General features: G+C 46.8%; 1 protein-coding gene across 1 annotated transcript; it reads left to right on the forward strand.

Moving 5' to 3' along the window:
• The first annotated feature begins 1194 nt into the window (after positions 1–1194).
• LOC125511164 (dihydrolipoyllysine-residue acetyltransferase component 4 of pyruvate dehydrogenase complex, chloroplastic-like) lies at positions 1195–4502 on the forward strand. Its single transcript, XM_048676458.1, is given in 7 exon segments — positions 1195–1207; positions 1210–2192; positions 2290–2481; positions 2588–2675; positions 2780–2850; positions 2967–3050; positions 4097–4502. Coding segments are annotated over 7 exon segments (1536 nt in total). The 3' UTR covers positions 4202–4502.
• The last annotated feature ends 16674 nt before the right edge of the window (positions 4503–21176 follow it).

Consider the following 21176-nt stretch of genomic DNA (forward strand, 5'->3'; position numbering starts at 1 on the left):
CACCTTCCTTGCTACTTTACGAGAGCATTATAATTCTTGAAGAGTGAAAAATACGACTACAGAAGAAAGTGGAAATCTTTTGGTATTCATTGGTTAAGTCACAAAAATAATGATCAAATTAAAGCAAAAGAAGGAAATTGTTGTTTAGAAGGCTATTATTATGGCAAATAATATATTGGTGGTTAGAACTTAAGCAAATGGACATTGTGGATGACTTGTAGCATTTTGGAGATGCTTCTACAGTTATATTCATGTGTCATAAGTTGTTCCTTTTAGAAAATTTGGGTGCTTTACATTGCATACATGGTCCACATTGTATGTTATGCTACTCTTTGGGGATCTTGTCTTATGAGTTAGGCGGAAAAGTCAGTCAACAAGCACTAGCATCTTTGGCATTTTTAGTTAGAAGAACAACTGTGAGCACCATGGGGAGGCCAGGGCTAAGACCCAGGCGCGCATGGTGGTGAGAGCAGCCACACATTTTGGGAAGAGATGTTCTCTAGATGAGTAATAGCCCGGTCTGGCCCGACCTTCGAGCCAGCTTTTTTAGGCCCGGCCCAAAGCACGGCCCGAGTTATGGCCAAACTCATGATAAAGGATTGCTCTATAAACCCCATTTGTTTGCTCTAAATGAAAATCTTGACGTTTCAATAAAAAAAATAGTGTTGAGTTGGATAAGGCAACATTTTTTATATATAGCAAAATCAAGTTTAGAAAGGTGAAAAATTTATTGCCCGCTTCTTGGAAAAGTTGCAAGTGACGGTTCCTTCAAATTTTATTTATTGCAGAAATCATCAACATACAAGTTGTTAGGTGCAAGAATGAATATCAAACCGATCATTTGATCAAACAAATTCTTGAGCTGTCACCTAGAAGAAAAGGGACACTCAATAAAAAAGAATACCTACATTTTTTTCTCTTTTTCGGAAAGAAGGTTGAAACCCCCGGCCTCTGCATCTTAAGATGCACACAGGCATTTTTATCGGCTTGCCGAACAAAAGTATAAAACCACGTTTGAGAATAATAAGCAACAATGCACATACAATCACTGAGATGGAACTGTAGGAGGAAAAAAAACAAAGCATCAACAAAACAAGAGATGACAACTTGGAGAAACTCTTTTCAATGGCATTTTGTATTACTACCATTGTTCACTTCGCAGGCATTTGGTCGAACACAACGCGAGCGGCAGCCATGCCAAACTCCGCCCCCCTCGCCTCGCTTTCTCCGCCCCCGCCTCAAATACCCAAGGCCAACCAAACCCCCGCTACCCTCCTCGCCCCCCACACCCTCGAGCGAGCTCTGCAATGGCCGCGTCCTCGCCCCCCCTCGCGTTCTCCGCCTCCGCCTCCGCCCTGTCCGCGCGCCTGCGGCTCGCGGCGCCGGCGCCGGCGTCGTGCGCGGCCACGACGCGCCGGCGCCGCCCGGTGGTGGTCCGCGCCAAGATCCGGGAGATCTTCATGCCGGCGCTCAGCTCCACCATGACGGAGGGCAAGATCGTGTCCTGGGCCGCCGCGGAGGGCGACCGCGTCACCAAGGGCGACGCCGTCGTGGTCGTCGAGTCCGACAAGGCCGACATGGACGTCGAGACCTTCTACGACGGCATCGTCGCCGCCGTCCTCGTCCCCGCGGGGGAGACCGCCCCCGTCGGCGCCCCCATCGCCCTGCTCGCCGAGTCTGAGGAGGACGTCGCGCTCGCCGTCGCCCAGGCCAAGGCGCTCTCCAGCGGACAGCCCCAGCAGCAGGCCCCTGCTCCTTCGGACGCCGCCGCTCCACCGCCCCCGCCGGCGGCTCCGGTGGCTGCTGCTCCCGCGCCTGTGGCCGCGGGGACCAAGGGCGTTGCCACGCCGCAGGCTAAGAAGCTGGCCAAGCAGCACAGGGTGGACCTTGCCAAGGTGACCGGCACCGGGCAGTTCGGCCGAATTACGCCGGCTGATGTTGAGGCAGCCGCTGGCATCCAGCCAAAACCAAAGGTGGCTCCCACTCCTGCTGCTGCGCCTGTGGCTGCAGCTTCGTCAGTAAAGGCCGTGCCTCAGGCCGCCGTGCTTCCGCCGGTGCCCGGTGCCACGGTAGTTCCGTTCACTGCAATGCAGGCTGCAGTGAGCAAGAACATGGTAGAGAGCCTGTCAGTGCCAGCATTCCGTGTTGGTTACCCCATTCTCACTGATAAGCTCGATGCGCTGTATGAGAAGGTGCTGCATCTGGAGTCTTAATTTGGGCTGTGCAACTGCCATTCTGCTTTTCGATCGTGACCAGGCGGTGATGGTTGGATTGGTTCTGTTTTATCAGGTGAAGCCAAAGGGGGTGACGATGACTGTGTTGCTTGCGAAGGCCGCTGCCATGGCGCTTGCGCAGCACCCTGTGGTGAACGCTAGCTGCAGGGATGGTACGAGCTTCACTTACAACAGTTCCATCAATATTGCTGTGGCTGTATCTATTGATGGTGGACTCATCACACCCGTCCTGGAGCAAGCTGATAAGGTAAGAACAAGCGACCTCTGTCTCTGATAAATGTTGTGCTATTTAGGTACTGCAGCATGCTAGTTTACTGAATATATATACCTTACCAAATGCCACAATAATGCAGCTGGATATATATTTACTCTCACAAAAATGGAAGGAACTAGTCAAGAAGTCACGGGCAAAACAGCTTCAACCGAATGAGTACAACTCTGGTATGGAAACTATCGGACTGCATAGGATGTTAATTTCTAGATTGTATTGCAAACTTATGATGATCATGGAAATTGTACTTACCTGAATGTTTGGTGTTTTGCAGGGACATTTACTCTGTCCAACTTGGGCATGTTTGGTGTAGATAGATTTGATGCAATTCTTCCACCTGGCCAGGTGATGTTTCCTTGCTCCTATTCTACTACTATGTCTAGTAATTTCTAGGTGTTGGTAGAGGTACTATTGTTTTAATGAGGTCGGGGGTCTAAGAATTTGAATGTGGATGACTGCAGGGAGCTATAATGGCTGTTGGAGCCTCAAAACCTACAGTGGCAGCTGATAAAGATGGTTTCTTCAGTGTTAAGAGCAAAATGATGGTGAGTTGTCTTTCACATATTACCAAGGTTTTTTTTAAGCGCTAGCCCCTGAGCGAACGTTTTGCTTCCGCCTTGTACTTCTCTGACCAAAGCGCACCTTAAGTGCAATGAAGAGCTAGGCGTTTTGCCTCCGCCAACACCTAGGAACTACCAGGGACATTTACACCTTGTGCTTGTGTTCACGCCTAATTTTTCAATGCATATAACTTTTGTGTGTTAATGCGGTAAATTGGTTCTTCCTTGAGCCACCAGAGCTAGGTGAAGCGGGGGGTCAGGTTGGCACCGCAACGATGTAGCAATGCTGAGAGAGAGTGTTGATCGCTTTGGACTATTGTTGACATGCCAAGCCTAATTGGGACCCCCCCCCCCGGCCCCCCCCGCATAGGATCAATTATTCCCACAATGCTGTAGAGTAGGACGCGTATTGGTATACCAGTACCAAATACCTCACTGTTTAGCTAAAGACCGAGTAAGAAACCTGTTAACTATCGTTTACCTACTCTCAATACCTTGGTAACATGACTTATGGGATAATATCACAATAAGTATGTCTAGGTAATCTTACTATTCACTATTTTATAAGTCTTGGATTTATTTACCTGAGCATGTGATGAGCTAGGCATGATACCCGCACGTTACTGTAGGAATCAGTTACAATATGTTTCAATTGGATTCGATTGTATGAGCATTAATAATTGGATTAATAATATGACAACCTAAAATAAAAACACATAATAATTTATTGTATTTGATTATAGTAAAGTTATAAAATAGTTTTTAAATATAAGTATCATAATAGAATGGAATTGGATAAATCTTTTACCATGCTTGGTTGCAGGTTGAATGTTGAGTGGACCTTTTTCCCTGCATAGTTGCCAAACGTTATATAGGATATTTTTACCATGCCAATATATAATCCATGTGTATGTCAACCTTAATATGTCTCTAGTGTTTGTTTGATTTATGTGTGAATAACGAGTATTTATGAAGAAACGTTACCTGAAATTGCCACCGTTCATAACGAAGTTGATCCCATTTTTGTTCAGGTCAATGTCACAGCTGATCACAGGATTGTTTATGGTGCTGATTTGGCAGCATTCCTGCAAACTTTTGCGAAAATTATTGAGGATCCTGAGAGCCTAACTTTGTAGGATTTTCTTGGAAGTGGTCTATGAGTTGGTCAATTGTCAGTTCATTTCCATTTGGAAGTCTATCGCTCAGTTCATTGTATCTTCGAGTACTCAAGGGGATATTGCTTTTTAGCTGTTCGTACTGTTTTCACTTGGGGTTCCTCTGCTGATGTTACGAAGTTTTGGAAAGAAATAAGTTGTATTTGTAGAAGAGTTTGCAGATCATCCTTTTGCCTTAGTTCTTTGTATTCTGATCACATGCTGGCTTTGACTTGGTCCAGTCTATTGGTAATGTAAAACATACAGTAATATTTGTTTCCAAGAAACCTGATCATACCCTGGGCCGGGTTGGGTTCGGGCTGGGCTTGGCAAAGCCCGAAGCAAAAATCCCAAGCCTGAGCTTGGCCTGCCCTGGCCTGAAGCACATGAACAGTGGCCTTTTTAAAATTAGAATAGCTATTTTCGGGCTATAGAAAAATATATTATATCTATATATTGAATAAAATATGTAATTATGGTTGTTTCGGGCTTTTTGGGGCTTTCAGGATGGGCTTCAGGTGGGCCTGAGCCTAGACCAGATGTTGGGCTTTTGGGCCAGGCTGTCCATGAACAGGTCTATTTCCAAGTGTCTTGGATATTCTAGAACTTATATGATTATATTTGTCTCAAAAAAAACTTATATGATTATATGATATTCCAAGTTTTTTTTTAGAGTACGCCAATGGCGTACCTGATTTTTATAGATTTTTATAGAAGGGAGCAAAACATATTTACAAGAATGTTTCCTATGATGCAAGCATCACGGAAACGCACACAACACCAGTAAACAAATTAAGCTACTCTCGCAAAAATTTGTAATCTACCCACACCCTCCCTGTACCAATCACTCAGCTCATCTTGGGCAACAAGATCCAGTGTACCCCTTTGCTCGTGTACTCTTCCAAACACACGCGCGTTACGCTGCTTCCACAGTGACCAGGCGATGACGATGACTGCCGTATCAAAAGCCCTTCTGGTCTTGCTCTGCACTCTAGCCCTTGCATCCAACCACCATGCCGTGAAAGTGCTGTCATGTGATGGTATGAGGATAGGTATGTGTACCAGCGCGAAGAAACGGTACCACACTGATAACCCACAAGTATAAGTTATCGCAACGGTTTTTAATAAGTAAGAGTGTCGAACCCAACGAAGAGCTAAAGGTAGAACAAATATTTCCTCAAGTTCTATCGACCACCGATACAACTCTACGCATGCTTGACGTTCGCTTTACATAAAACAAATATGAAATTAGAAGTACTTTGTAGGTGTTGTTGGATAGATTTGCAAGATAATAAAGATTACGTAAATAAAAAGTAGGGGCTGTTTAGGTAAAGACACAACTAAATTAGTTTTAGTAAAGAGCTTTTGGTTACGAGAAAGTTATTTGTCCCTAGGCAATCGATAACTAGACCGGTAATCATTATTGCAATTTTATTCGAGGGAGAGGCATAAGCTAACATACTTTCTCTACTTGGATCATATGCACTTATGATTGGAACTCTAGCAAGCATCCGCAACTACTAAAGATCATTAAGGTAAAACCCAACCATAGCATTAAAGTATCAAGTCCTCTTTATCCCATACGCAAACAACCTACTTACTCGGGTCTGTGCTTCTGTCACTCACGCCATCCACCATAAGCAAATCATGAACATATTGCAAACCCTACAGCGGGAATCCCTCACGCTTGCGCGACACAGAAAGCACCATAGGACAGCACCAATAATAAAACATGCAACTCAAACCAATCTTGATCATCAAATAACCCATAGGACAAAACGGATCTATCAAACATCATAGGATAGCCATACATCATTGGGAAATAATATGTAGCGTTGAGCACCATGTTTAAGTAGAGATTACAGCGGGTAAGAGAGAGGTTACACCGCTGCATAGAGGAGGGAAGAGTTGGTGATGATGGCGGTGAAGTTGTTGGTGAAGATTGCGGTGATGATGATGGCCCCCGGTGGCACTCCGGTGCCACCAGAAGCGAGGGGGAGAGGGCCCCCCTCCTTCTTCTTCTTCCTTGACCTTCTCCCTAGATGGGAGAAGGGTTTCCCCTCTGGTCCTTGGCCTCCATGGCATGGGAGGGGCGAGAGCCCCTCCGAGATTGGATCTGTCTCTTTGTCTCTCTCTGTTTCTGCATTCTCAGATTCTTCCCTTTCACCGTTTCTTATATTCCGGGAGATCCGTAACTCCAATTGGGCTAAAATTTTAACACGGTCTCTATCCGGATATTAGCTTTCTTGCGGCGAAAGAAGGGCATCAACCGCCTTATGGGGTGGGCACGAGGGTCAGGGGCGCGCCTAGGGGGTGGGGCGCGCCCCCTGCCTCGTGCCTCCCTCGGGCACCGTCTCGCGTGGTTTTTCTTCCCAAAAATCATATATATTCCAAAAAAAATCTCCGTCAGTTTTTATCCTGTTTGGACTCCGTTTGGTATGGATATTCTGCGAAACAAAAAACATGCAACAAATAGGAACTGGCACTGGGCACTGGATCAATATGTTAGTCCCAAAAATAGTATAAAAAGTTGCCAAAAGTATATGAAAGTTGTAGAATATTAGCATGGAACAATCAAAAATTATAGATATGACGGAGACGTATCACACACCTCGCGGGCGTAAGTGCACTGTACCAATATGTGGTCCACAGTGTCCTCCTCTTGCAAGCATGTACAACATGGTGAGGTGGTGTCCTGTAGACCATGCCTGGTACGCCCGTCAGAGGTCCACACACGGTACTGCACGGCCAGCCACGCAAAAAATTTGCACTTAAGTAAGGCCCAACCCTTCCATATGCATTCGAATGTTGGTGTTCTCGTCAGACCCAAACACAACCTGCGATAAGTAGAGCGGGCTGAGTAGACCCCAGAAACATCAGCTGGCCACCTGAATTGGTCCGGCAATTGTATATCCCTTGCCACCCTCGAAATTGCAAGTCTGAGGTGCATGAGCTGCATCAGCGCCAAGAAAGGGGTGGGTGCACTGATGTCACGCTCATCTGTTTTCTGTGAACGCCTATTCGACTGTGCGACTGTTGATCGTGCGGGTATTTACCAAAGATAGAATAGCCGGTGCTATATCTCGCACCGTCAATCCATTAATCCATCGGTCCCTCCAGAAGAGAACCCTGCTGCCGATGCCTACTGTGATCGCAACCAAACTGTTGAACACCTCTTTAGCCTCATTGTCAACCAAGAACAGGATTCCTTTCCATGGTCGTTCAGGGTCTGTATGTCGCAGCCACTCCCACCGTACTCTGAGCGCCAAAGCTTGTAACTTGAGGTTTTTAATACCCAAACCTAGCAAGTTGGGCGGCATATTGTGTTCCACGCCACCAAGCACTGCCCTTCGTTAGACTTCTCCTTCCCAGCCCAAAAGAAGGATCGCATCCAACCATTTATCTCTTCAAACACCCAAGCCGGCGCCTCGAGGATCATAAGCTGATGTATGGGTCTGGCGGAGACCACTGATTTAATGAGCACAAGCCGTCCGGCCTATGAATGAGGCCTTTCTGCCAGGCCGGGATGAACTTTTTCACTTGGTCAAGTAGGGGCTGCCGGTCATTTTTCGTAAGCTGGTTGATAGATAGAGGGATGCCCAAGTATTTGCATGGAAATTTGCCTATAGCACATTGAAGGATGGTAGCAATCATGTTCTGGTCCTCCTCCGATCCTCGTATGAGCACAACCATCGACTTCCTATAGTTAACCCAGAGCCTAGAGGCTTCGCCAAAACTGTGTAGGGCTGCTCGCACAAACTGTAGATCCTGGTCGGAGGGTTTGATAAACAAAGCAACATCGTTCGCATAAATGGATAAACGTTGTCTTGCCGAGACCCCTCTGATCAAGCTGACCACCCCCGCGTCCTCGGCCTTTCTGAAAATGGCCGAGAGCGCCTCCATCGCAATCATGAACAGGAGCGGAGAAATCAGATCTCCCTGACGCAAACCACATGCGTGCATGAAACTGAAACTCGGAACTCCATTCACAAGCACTTTGGTGCTAGCAGTCTGCAGTAGAATGGCAATCCAGCGCATCCAAGTCTCGCCGAACCCTTTCTTCCGTAGCACCTGGAACAAAAAGGGCCAGGACAGAGTGTCAAAAGCCCTAGTTATGTCCAACTTCAGAAACACTCCCGGGGTTTTCATAGCGTGCATTTTCTTTGCCACTTGCCGGACTAACAGAAAGTTATCATGAAGGCATCTTCCCCGTATAAACGCTGACTGGTTGCAAGTGACAATATCTGTCATGCGTCTTCTGGCGCGACAATCCAACGCTTTGGCAAATAACTTGGCAAAGCTGTGTGTCAAGCTTATAGGTCGAAAGTCTCCAACTTCCTCTGCGTCTGCACGTTTGGGGATTAAGGTTATGGGTGCTTTATTAAGCTTGCCAAATCCAAGTCCATCCCCCACATACAGCTTCATGAAGGCTGCCATGATGTCGTGCTTGATGATCGGCCAAGCCTTTTGATAAAAAAATCCCCATGAACCCGTCCGGCCCCAGAGCTCTGTCCGCCGGCAACTCCTTAATTGCATTCCAAATTTCCTCCTTAGTGAAGATATCCTCTAGCTCGTGAAGATCCAGGGTCTCCATACCCAAGTAATCCAGGTCGAGCGTGTGATCCCTTGCTGTCTGGTGCCCTAGCAGATGAGCATATGTTTCAGAGAATATCTGCTCTTTTCTAGCTTGATCCGTAATTATGGTGTCTCCCTTCTTAATGTGGGCGATATAATTCTTTGCCCTTCTCCCATTCGCAACCGCCTGGAAAAGTTGCATGTTAGCATCCCCTTCATGGATCGAACGCAACCTGGATCGTTGGCGAGCAATCGTTCGCTCAAGAGAGGCAAGCCCAAGTAACGTGACCTTGAAAGTGCACCGCAGCCAAAGTTCCTCCTCGCTGAGATGTCGCCTCTCCTGGGCTTGTTCAAGTCTTAGGATAATCCAGTTAGCCACAGCCATCATGAGCTTAATGTTCCCAGTCTTTTTCTGTCCCCACGCCTGCAACGCTATGGCTGTGTTATGAAGCAGAGCGTCCAGGCGCTTGAAAGGGTCTACAATAGCCTCATCACACACCCATGCTTGACGGACAACATCTTCAAAGCCCTCCAGCTTGGTCCAATATAGCTCGAAGCGGAATCTAGGTTTTGGGCTGCAGATCGCGTTGGTGCATAAAAGCAGCAGGGCATGGTCCGACACACCGGTAGCTAGCGCTTGGAGCAAGCAATCCGCGTTTGCCAATTCCCAGTCAACAGAAACAAGCACCCTGTCGATCTTAGTAAGTGTCAGACAATCCCAGTCGTTCGTCCAAGTGAAACGCCTCCCATGCATATATAACTCCTTGAGCTCCATCTCATCCACAAAGGCACTAAACTTGTTCATGATACGACGATTAATGTTGGCATTATTCTTCTCCGAGGCACGAAGGATCATATTGAAATCTCCTAAGAGCATCCATTGGCCATGGCAGACCGCTCTTCTCGCCTTTAGCTCCTCCAAGAATGCAATCTTATCAGCATCCCCTTGGGGACCATACACCATGGTGATCCACCACTTTTGCTCGTCCTTATTGTGAACAAGCCCGGTTAGACAATGTGTTTCATAGGTCACATTGTCCACCGTAAACCTAGTGGAATCCCAAGCGAGTAGGATGCCACCACGTGTCTCAGTCGCCGAGAGGTAGGAAAACCCATCAAATGATGGTCCAATACATTGCATAATGAGATACGAGTCAAATACATCCATTTTGGTCTCCTGAAGACAAACTATGTTACATTTCACCGATGCGATGAACTCACGGACCGCCTTCCTCTTTGCTGGATTGTTAAGACCTCACACGTTCCAGCATAAAATAGATGGGTTTAAATCCATGGGCAAGATGTAAAGACTCCAACACCGATCGCACACGTCCCTAGTGCGTGGAGATCACTATCCCACTGTCACCCGCAAGGTCTTCACAGCGTGGCAGAGACTTGCTGAAGATGGCGGCAATCACACGTACATGCTGCTCCCGTAGCGGCGAATCGAACAGGTCCTTCAACTCGGCCACCACCGACTCAACCAGCACCAGGTCGTTAGGGACAAGCCCCAGGGCACGGAGCAGCATGTTCTCCGCCGGCGTTGCTTTGGCATTGGCCGCAGAGCTAGCCTTCTTTGTCGCCCTGGTCGTACGCCTCGGAGTGAATGGCTCTGCCTCGGGCCGCAGAGATGAGGCCTACACTTCCTTGATCAGGGGTGGAGCTAGCCTCTTGATGATATCGGCGCAGAAAGTCTTCAGTTTTGAGTAAGCTGCTACCTCCTGTGGTGTCATGCCTGAGCTAGCAATGTCCTCTCCATCCCCGTGCTGAGCCATCCCTCCTTGATTGTCAGTCTGTCTGACAACTGCCAGTGCTAACTCATCCGCATTAGCGCCTGAAGTGGCCACTTGCCCACCCTGAAGCTCAACTCCATTTGCGGTAGCTAGCGCAGGGAGCGTCCTGCATGGCTCATCCAGCAGTGGGGTGGGCACCCCAATATTGCATGTATGCGATCCAGCATCCACAGTGGCACCCGATTTGTCGCGATCCTCCTTGTCCTTCACCATTGCCCCACTTTCCTCCGGGATTTGAGCCTCCTGGCCCACCTCAGCTTCCAATGACGGGCCATGGATCCCGCCCGCCTTGCAATCCGCGTCCGCTCTCACAGGACCGATCAGGTCTATCGGTTGGGCAGGCCGAACCGCCAGCTGCGTCGAGATCTGATGCGTGGCCGCCTGTGAAGCTGTGTCGCCAATCGATGCATCCAACATGACCCCCTAACCGACCAGAGGTGGGGTCTCCACGTCGTGATCCTTCCCACTTGCCTGAGCCGCAGCCCGAGTGTTGGAAATATGCCCTAGAGGCAATAATAAATTGGTTATTATTATATTTCCTTGTTCATGATAATCATTTATTATCCATGCTAGAATTGTATTGATAGGAAACTCAGATACATGTGTGGATACATAGACAACACCATGTCCCTAGTAAGCCTCTAGTTGACTAGCTCGTTGATCAATAGATGGTTACGGTTTCCTGATCATGGACATTGGATGTCGTTGATAACGGGATCACATCATTAGGAGAATGATGTGATGGACAAGACCCAATCCTAAGCCTAGCACAAAGATCGTGTAGTTCGTTTGCTAAAGCTTTTCTAATGTCAAGTATCATTTCCTTAGACCATGAGATTGTGCAACTCCCGGATACCGTAGGAGTGCTTTGGGTGTGCCAAATGTCACAACGTAACTGGGTGGCTATAAAGGTACACTACAGGTATCTCCGAAAGTGTCTGTTGGGTTGGCACGAATCGAGACTGGGATTTGTCACTCCGTGTAAATGGAGAGGTATCTCTGGGCCCACTCAGTAGGACATCATCATAATGTGCACAATGTGACCAAGGAGTTGATCACGGGATGATGTGTTACGGAACGAGTAAAGAGACTTGCCGGTAACGAGATTGAACAAGGTATCGGGATACCGACGATCGAATCTCGGGCAAATATCGTACCGATGGACAAAGGGAATTGAATACGGGATTGATTGAATCCTCGACATCGTGGTTCATCCGATGAGATCATCGTGGAACATGTGGGAGCCAACATGGGTATCCAGATCCCGCTGTTGGTTATTGACCGGAGAGTCATCTCGGTCTTGTCTGCATGTCTCCCGAGCCCGTAGGGTCTACACACTTAAGGTTCGATGACGCTAGGGTTATAGGGAATAGATGTACGTGGTTACCGAATGTTGTTCGGAGTCCCAGATGAGATCCCGGACGTCACGAGGAGTTCCGGAATGGTCCGGAGGTAAAGATTTATATATGGGAAGTCATCATACAGTCACCAGAATAATTCGGGGGTTACCGGTATTGTACCGGGACCACCGGAGGGGTTCCGGGGGTCCACCGGGAGGGTCCACCTGCCCCGGAGGGCCCTATGGGCTGTATGTGGAGAGGTACCAGCCCCTTAGTGGGCTGGGCGCCTCCCCCCCTAGGGCCCATGCGCCTAGGGTTTGGGGGAACCCTAAAGGGGGGGCGCCCCCCTTGCCTTGGGGGGCAAGGCAAACCCCCTTGGCCACCGCCCCCTCCTCAGATTGGATCTGAGGGGGCCGGCCCCCCTCTCCCTTGCCCCTATATATATGTGAGGGGTGGGAGGGCAGCCGCACCCAAGTCTTGGCGCAGCCGTTCCCCTCTCCCAAGTCCTCCTCTTCTCCCGCGGTGCTTGGCGAAGCCCTGCAGGATTGTCACGCTCCTCCTTCACCACCATGCCGTCGTGCTGCTGCTGGATGGAGTCTTACCCAACCTCTCCTTCACCCCTTGCTGGATCAAGGCACAGGAGACGTCACCGGGCTGTAGTGTGTTGAACGCGGAGGTGCCGTCCGTTCGGCACTAGGATCATCGGTGATTTGGATCACGACGAGTACGACTCCATCAACCCCGTTCACTTGAACGCTTCCGCTTAGCGATCTACAAGGGTATGTAGATGCACTCTCCTTCCCCTCGTTGCTAGATTACTCCATAGATTGATCTTGGTGATGCGTAGAAAATTTTGAATTTCTGCTACGTTCCCCAATAGTGGCATCATGAGCTAGGTCTATGCGTAGTTACTATGCACGAGTAGAACACAAAGTAGTTGTGGGCGTCGATATTGTCAATTATCTTGCTGTTACTAGTCTTATCTTGATTCGGCGGCATCGTGGGATGAAGCGGCCCGAACCAACCTTACACGTACGCTTACGTGAGACCGGTTCCACCGACTGACATGCACTAGTTGCATAAGGTGGCTGGCGGGTGTCTGTCTCTCCCACTTTAGTCGGATCGGATTCGATGAACAGGGTCCTTATGAAGGGTAAATAGAAATTGGCAATTCACGTTGTGGTTTTGGCGTAGGTAAGAAACGTTCTTGCTAGCAACCTATAGCAGCCACGTAAAAACTTGCAACAACAATTAGAGGACGTCTAACTTGTTTTTGCAGCATATGCCTTGTGATGTGATATGGCCAAAAGGATGTGATGAATGATATATGTGATGTATGAGATCATGTTCTTGTAATAGGAATCACGACTTGCATGTCGATGAGTATGACAACGGGCAGGAGCCATAGGAGTTGTCTTAATTTATTTATGAACTGCGTGTCAACATAAACGTCATGTAATTACTTTACTTTATTGCTAAAGCGTTAGCCATAGTAGTAGAAGTAATAGATGACGAGACAACTTCAAGAAGACACGATGATGGAGATCATGATGATGGAGATCATGGTGTCATGCCGGTGACAACGATGATCATGGAGCCCCGAAGATGGAGATCAAAAGGAGCAAAATGATATTGGCCATATCATGTCACTTTTTGATTGCATGTGATGTTTATCATGTTTTTGCATCTTATTTGCTTAGAACGACGGTAGTAAATAAGATGATCCCTCATTAAAATTTCAAGAAAGTGTCCCCCCTAACTGTGCACCGTTGCGAAGGTTCGTTGTTTCGAAGCACCACGTGATGATCGGGTGTGATAGATTCTAACGTTCGAATACAACGGGTGTTGACGAGCCTAGCATGTACAGACATGGCCTCGGGACACATGCGAAACACTTAGGTTGACTTGACGAGCCTAGCATGTACAGACATGGCCTCGGAACACGGAGGACCGAAAGGTCGAGCATGAGTCGTATGGTAGATACGATCAACATGAAGATGTTCACCGATGATGACTAGTCCGTCTCACGTGATGATCGGACACGACCTAGTTGACTCGGATCATGTAATCACTTAGATGACTAGAGGGATGTCTATCTGAGTGGGAGTTCATAAGATGAACTTAATTATCCTGAACATAGTCAAAAGGTCTTCGCAAATTATGTCGTAGCTCGCGCTTCAGTTCTACTATTTAAATATGTTCCTAGAGAAAATTTAGTTGAAAGTTGATAGTAGCAATTATGCGGACTAGGCCCGTAAACTGAGGATTGTCCTCATTGCTTCATAGAAGGCTTATGTCCTTAATGCACCGCTCAGTGTGCTGAACCTCGAACGTTGTCTGTGGATGTTGCGAACATCTGACATACACATTTTGATAACTACGTGATAGTTCAGTTAAACGGTTTAGAGTTGAGGCACCGAAGACGTTTTGAAACATCGCGAAACATATGAGATGTTTCGAGGGCTGAAATTGGGATTTCAGGCTCGTGCCCACGTCAAGAGGTATAAGACCTCCGACGATTTTCTTAGCCTGCAAACTAAGGGAGAAAAGCTCAATTGTTGAGCTTGTGCTCAGATTGTCTGAGTACAACAATCATTGGAATCGAGTGGGAGTTGATCTTCCAGATGAGAAAGTGATGTTTCTCCGAAGTCATTACCACCAAGCTGCTAGAGCTTCGTGATGAACTATGATATATTAGGGACATATATGATGATCCTTGAGATATTCGCGATGTTTGACACCACAAAAGTAGAAATCAAGAAGGAGCATCAATTATTGATGGTTGGTGAAACCACTACTTTCAAGAAGGGCAAGGGCAAGAAGGGATACTTCATGAAACGGCAAATCAGTTGCTGCTCTAGTGAAGAAACCCAAGGTTGAACCCAAACCCGAGACTAAGTGCTTCTGCAATAAGGGGAACAGCCACTAGAGCAGAATTACCCTAGATACTTGGTAGATGAGAAGGCTGGCAAGGTCGATAGAAGTATATTGTATATACATTGTGTTAATGTGTACTTTACTAGTACTCCTAGTAGCACCATGGTATTAGATACCGGTTCGGTTGCTAAGTGTTAGTAAACTCGAAATAAAAGGCTGCAGAGTAAACGGAGACTAGCTAAAGGTGAGCTGGCAATATGTGTTGGAAGTTTTTCCAAGCTTGATGTGATCAAGCATCGCACGCTCCCTCTACCATCGAGATTGGTGTTTGCGTTGAGCATAGACATGATTGGATTATGTCTATCGCAATACGGTTATTCATTTAAGGAGAATAATGGTTACTCTATTTATTTGAATAATACCTTCAATGGTCTTGCACCTAAAATGAATGGTTTATTGAATCTCGATCGTAGTGATACACATGTTCATGCCAAAAGATATAAGATAGTAATGATAGTACCACCTACTTGTGGCACTGCCACGTAAGTCATATCGGTATAAAACGCATGAAGAAGCTTCATGTTGATGGATCTTTGGGCTCACTCATTTTGAAAAAGTTTGAGACATGCAAACCATGTCTATTGGTGTGTATGCATGAAGAAACTCCATGCAAATGGACCCTTTGGACTCACTTGATTTTGAATCACTTGAGACATGCAAATCATACCACATGGGCAAGATGACTGAAAGCCTCGTTTTCAGTAAAATGGAACTAGAAAGCAACTTGTTGGAAGTAATACATTTTGATGTGTGCAGTCCAATGAGTGCTGAGGCGTGTAGTGGATATCGTTATGTTCTTACTTCACAGATGATTTGAGTAGATGTTGAGTATATTTACTTGATGAATCACGAGTCTGAATTATTGAAAGGTTCAAGTAATTTCAGGGTGAAGTTGAAAGATCGTCGTGACAAGAGGATAAAATATCTATGATATGATCATAGAGATGAATATCTGAATTACGAGTTTGGTACAGAATTAAGACATTGTGGAAATTGTTTCACAACTAATACAGCCTGAAACACCATAGTATGATGGTGTGTCCGAACATCATAACTGCACCCTATTGGATATGATGCATACCATGATGTCTCTTATCGAATTACCACGATAGTTTATGGGTTAGGCATTAGAGACAACCACATTCACTTTAAATAGGGCACCACGTAATTCCGATGAGATGACACCGTATGAACTATGGTTTAGAGAAACCTAAGCTGTCATTTCTTAAAAGTTTGGGGCTGCGACGCTTATGTGAAAAAGTTTCAGGCTGATAAGCTCGAACCCAAAGCGGATAAATGCATCTTCATAGGACACCCAAAACAGTTGGGTATACCTCCTGTCTCAGATCCGAAAGCAATAAGGGATTGTTTCTAGAATCGGGTCCTTTCTCGAGGAAAAAGTTTCTCTCGAAAGAATTGAGTGGGAGGATGGTGGAGACTTGATGAGGTTATTGAACCGTCTCTTCAACTAGTGTGTGGCAGGGCACAGGGAGTTGTTCCTGTGGCACCTACACCAATTGAAGTGGAAGCTTATGATAGTGATCATGAAACTTCAGATCAAGTCACTACCAAACCTCGTGGGATGAAAAGGATGCGTACTACTTCAGAGTGGTACATAATCCTGTCTTGGAAGTCATGTTGCTAGACAACAATGAACCTATGAGCTATGGAGAAGCGATGGTGGGCCTGGATTCCAAAATGGCTCGAGGCCATATAATCCGAGAGAGGATCCATATATGAAAACAAAGTGTAGACTTTGGAAGAACTACTTGATGGTCGTAAGGCTGTTAGGTACATATGGATTTTTAAAAGGAAGACGGACAATGATGGTAAGTATCACCATTAAGAAAGCTCGACTTGTCGTTAAGATGTTTTTTCCGACAAGTTCAAAGAGTTGACTACGATGAGAATTTCTCACCCGTAGCGATGCTTAAGTCCGTCGGAATCATGTTAGCATTAGCTGTATTTTTCGATTATGAAATCTTACAGATGGATGTCAAAACAAGTTTTCTTACCAAGTTTTCGTAAGAAAAGTTGTATGTGATACAATAGAAGGTTTTGTCAATCCTGAAAGATGCTAACAAGTATGCAAAGCTCCAGCAATCCTTCTAAGGACTGGAGTAAGCATCTCGGAGTTGGAATGTATGCTTTGATGAGATAATCAAAGATTTTGGGTGTATGCAAAGTTTATGAGAAACTTGTATTTCCAAAGAAGTGAGTGGGAGCACTATAGAATTTCTGATGAATATATGTTGTTGACATATTGTTGATCAGAAATGACGTAGAATTTCTGGAAAGCATATAGGGTTATCTGGAAAGTGTTTTTCAATGGAAAGCCTGGATTAAGCTACTTGAACATTGAGCATCTAGATCTATAAGGATAGATCAAAACGCTTAATGGTACTTTCAAATGAGCACATACCTTGACATGATCTTGAAGGTGTTCAAGATGGATCAGTCAAAGAAGGAGTTCTTGCCTGAGTTGTAAGGTATGAAGTTAAGACTTAAAGCACGACCACGGCAGAATAAAGAGGAAGGACGAAGGTCGTCCCCTATGCTTTTGTCATAGGCTCTATACGGTGTGCCATGCTGAGTACCGCACCTGATGTGTGCCTTGCCACATATCTGGCAAGAGGGTACAAAGGTAATCTAGGAGTAGATCACCAGATAGCGGTCTAAATTATCCTTAGAGGAATAAGGATATGTTTCTCGGTTATGGAGGTGATAAGGAGTTCGACGTAAAGAGTTACGTCGATGCAAGCTTAACACCTATCCGGATAGCTCTGAGTAGAGATACCGGATACATATAATGGAGCAACAATTTAGAATAGCTCCAAGTAGAACAGTTATTTGAAATGGCTCCAAATGTAGCGTAGTAGTTGCATCTACAAGATGACATAGAAATTTGCGAAGAACATACAGATCTGAATGTTGCAGACCCGTTGACTGAAACCTCTCTCACAAGCTTAACATGATCAAACCCAGAACTCTTTGGGTGTTAGTCACATGGGGATGTGACCTTGAGTGTTAATCACATATCGATGTGAACTGGATTATTGACTCTAGTGCAAGTGGGAGACTGTTGGAAATATGCCCTAGAGGCAATAATAAATTGGTTATTATTATATTTCCTTGTTCATGATAATCATTTATTATCCATGCTAGAATTGTATTGATAGGAAACTCAGATACATGTGTGGATACATAGACAACACCATGTCCCTAGTAAGCCTCTAGTTGACTAGCTCGTTGATCAATAGATGGTTACGGTTTCTTGACCATGGACATTGGATGTCGTTGATAACGGGATCACATCATTAGGAGAATGATATGATGGACAAGACCCAATCCTAAGCCTAGCACAAAGATCGTGTAGTTCGTTTGCTAAAGCTTTTCTAATGTCAAGTATCATTTCCTTAGACCATGAGATTGTGCAACTCCCGGATACCGTAGGAGTGCTTTGGGTGTGCCAAACGTCACAACGTAACTGGGTGGCTATAAAGGTACACTACAGGTATCTCCGAAAGTGTCTGTTGGGTTGGCACGAATCGAGACTGGGATTTGTCACTCCGTGTAAACGGAGAGGTATCTCTGGGCCCACTCGGTAGGACATCATCATAATGTGCACAATGTGACCAAGGAGTTGATCACGGGATGATGTGTTACGGAACGAGTAAAGAGACTTGCTGGTAACGAGATTGAACAAGGTATCGGGATACCGACGATCGAATCTCGGGCAAGTATCGTACCGATGGACAAAGGGAATTGAATATGGGATTGATTGAATCCTCGACATCGTGGTTCATCTGATGAGATCATCGTGGAACATGTGGGAGCCAACATGGGTATCCTGATCCCGCTGTTGGTTATTGACCGGAGAGTCATCTCGGTCATGTCTGCATGTCTCCCGAGCCCGTAGGGTCTACACACTTAAGGTTCGATGACGCTAGGGTTATAGGGAATAGATGTACGTGGTTACCGAATGTTGTTCGGAGTCCCGTATGAGATCCCGGACGTCACGAGGAGTTCCGGAATGGTCCGGAGGTAAATATTTATATATGGGAAGTCATCATACGGTTACCGGAATAATTCGGGGGTTACCGGTATTGTACCGGGACCACCGGAGGGGTTCCGGGGGTCCACCGGGAGGGTCCACCTGCACCGGAGGGCCCTATGGGTTGTATGTGGAGAGGTACCAGCCCCTTAGTGGGCTGGGCGCCTCCCCCCTAGGGCCCATGCGCCTAGGGTTTGGGGGAACCCTAAAGGGGGGGGCGCCCCCCTTGCCTTGGGGGGCAAGGCAAACCCCCTTGGCCGCCGCCCCCTCCTCAGATTGGATCTGAGGGGGCCGGCCCCCCTCTCCCTTGCCCCTATATATATGTGAGGGGTGGGAGGGCAGCCGCACCCAAGTCTTGGCGCAGCCCTCCCCCTCTCCCAAGTCCTCCTCTTCTCCCGCGGTGCTTGGCGAAGCCCTGCAGGATTGCCACGCTCCTCCTTCACCACCATGCCGTCGTGCTGCTGCTGGATGGAGTCTTCCCCAACCTCTCCTTCACCCCTTGCTGGATCAAGGCGTAGGAGACGTCACTGGGCTGTACGTGTGTTGAACGTGGAGGTATCGTCCGTTCGGCACTAGGATCATCGGTGATTTGGATCACGACGAGTACGACTCCATCAACACCGTTCACTTGAACGCTTCCGCTTAGCGATTTACAAGGGTATGTAGATGCAATCTCCTTCCCCTCGTTGCTAGATTACTCCATAGATTGATCTTGGTGATGCGTAGAAAATTTTGAATTTCTGCTACGTTCCCCAACACCGAGGCCCCTCCAACGGCAACATGCCCTGCCTGAAGGAAATATGCCCTAGAGGCAATAATAAAGTTATTATTTATTTCCTTATATCATGATAAATGATTATTATTCATGCTAGAATTGTATTAACCGGAAACATAATACATGTGTGAATACATAGACAAACAGAGTGTCACTAGTATGCCTCTACTTGACTACCTTGTTAATCAAAGATGGTTATGTTTCCTAACCATGGACAAAAGAGTTGTTATTTGATTAACGGGATCACATCATTAGTTGAATGATCTGATTGACATGACCCATTCCATTAGCTTAGCACCCGATCGTTTAGTATGTTGCTATTGCTTTCTTCATGACTTATACATGTTCCTATGACTATGAGATTATGCAACTCCCGTTTGCCGGAGGAACACTTTGGGTGCTACCAAACGTCGCAATGTAACTGGGTGATTATAAAGGAGCACTACAGGTGTCTCCAAAGGTACATGTTGGGTTGGCGTATTTCGAGATTAGGATTTGTCACTCCGATTGTCGGAGAGGTATCTCCGGGCCCTCTCGGTAATGCACATCACATAAAGCCTTGCAAGCATTACAACTAATATGTTAGTTGTGAGATGATGTATTATGAAACGAGTAAAGAGACTTGCCGGTTAACGAGATTGAACTAGGTATTGGATACCGACGATCGAATCTCGGGCAAGTAACATACCGATGACAAAGGGAACAACGTATGTTGTTATGCGGTCTGACCGATAAAGATCTTCGTAGAATATGTAGGAGCCAATATGGGCATCCAGGTCCCGCTATTGGTTATTGACCGGAGACATGTCTCGGTCATGTCTACATTGTTCTCGAACCCGTAGGGTCCGCACGCTTAAGGTTACGATGACAGTTATATTATGAGTTTATGCATTTTGATGTACCGAAGGTTGTTCGGAGTCCCGGATGTGATCACGGACATGACGAGGAGTCTCGAAATGGTCGAGACATAAAGATTGACATATTGGAAGCCTATGTTTGGATATCGGAAGTGTTCCGGGTGAAATCGGGATTTTACCGGAGTACCGGGAGGTTATCGGAACCCCCCAGGAGCCATATGGGCCTTAATGGGCTTTAGTGGAAAGGAGAAAGGGGCAGCCCAAGGTGGCCGCGCGCCTCCCCCCTCACCTAGTCCTATTAGGACTAGGAGAGGTGGCCGGCCCCCCTCTCTCTCTTTCCGCCTCAGGGAATCCTAGTCCAACTAGGATTGGGGGGAGTCCTACTCCCGGTAGGAGTAGGACTCCTCCTGCGCCCTCCTCCTGGCCGGCGGCCCCCTCCCCCTTGGCTCCTTTATATATTGAGGCAGAGGCACCCCAGAAACACACAAGTTGATCCACGTGATCTATTCCTTAGCCGTGTGCGGTGCCCCCAGCCACCACATTCCTCGATAATACTGTAGCGGAGTTTAGGCGAAGCCCTGCTGCAGTAGTACATCAAGATCGTCACCACGCCGTTGTGCTGACGG

The sequence above is a fragment of the Triticum urartu genome, chromosome 5 (assembly GCF_003073215.2).
Source record: "Triticum urartu cultivar G1812 chromosome 5, Tu2.1, whole genome shotgun sequence".
Classification (NCBI taxonomy): Eukaryota; Viridiplantae; Streptophyta; class Magnoliopsida; order Poales; family Poaceae; genus Triticum; species Triticum urartu.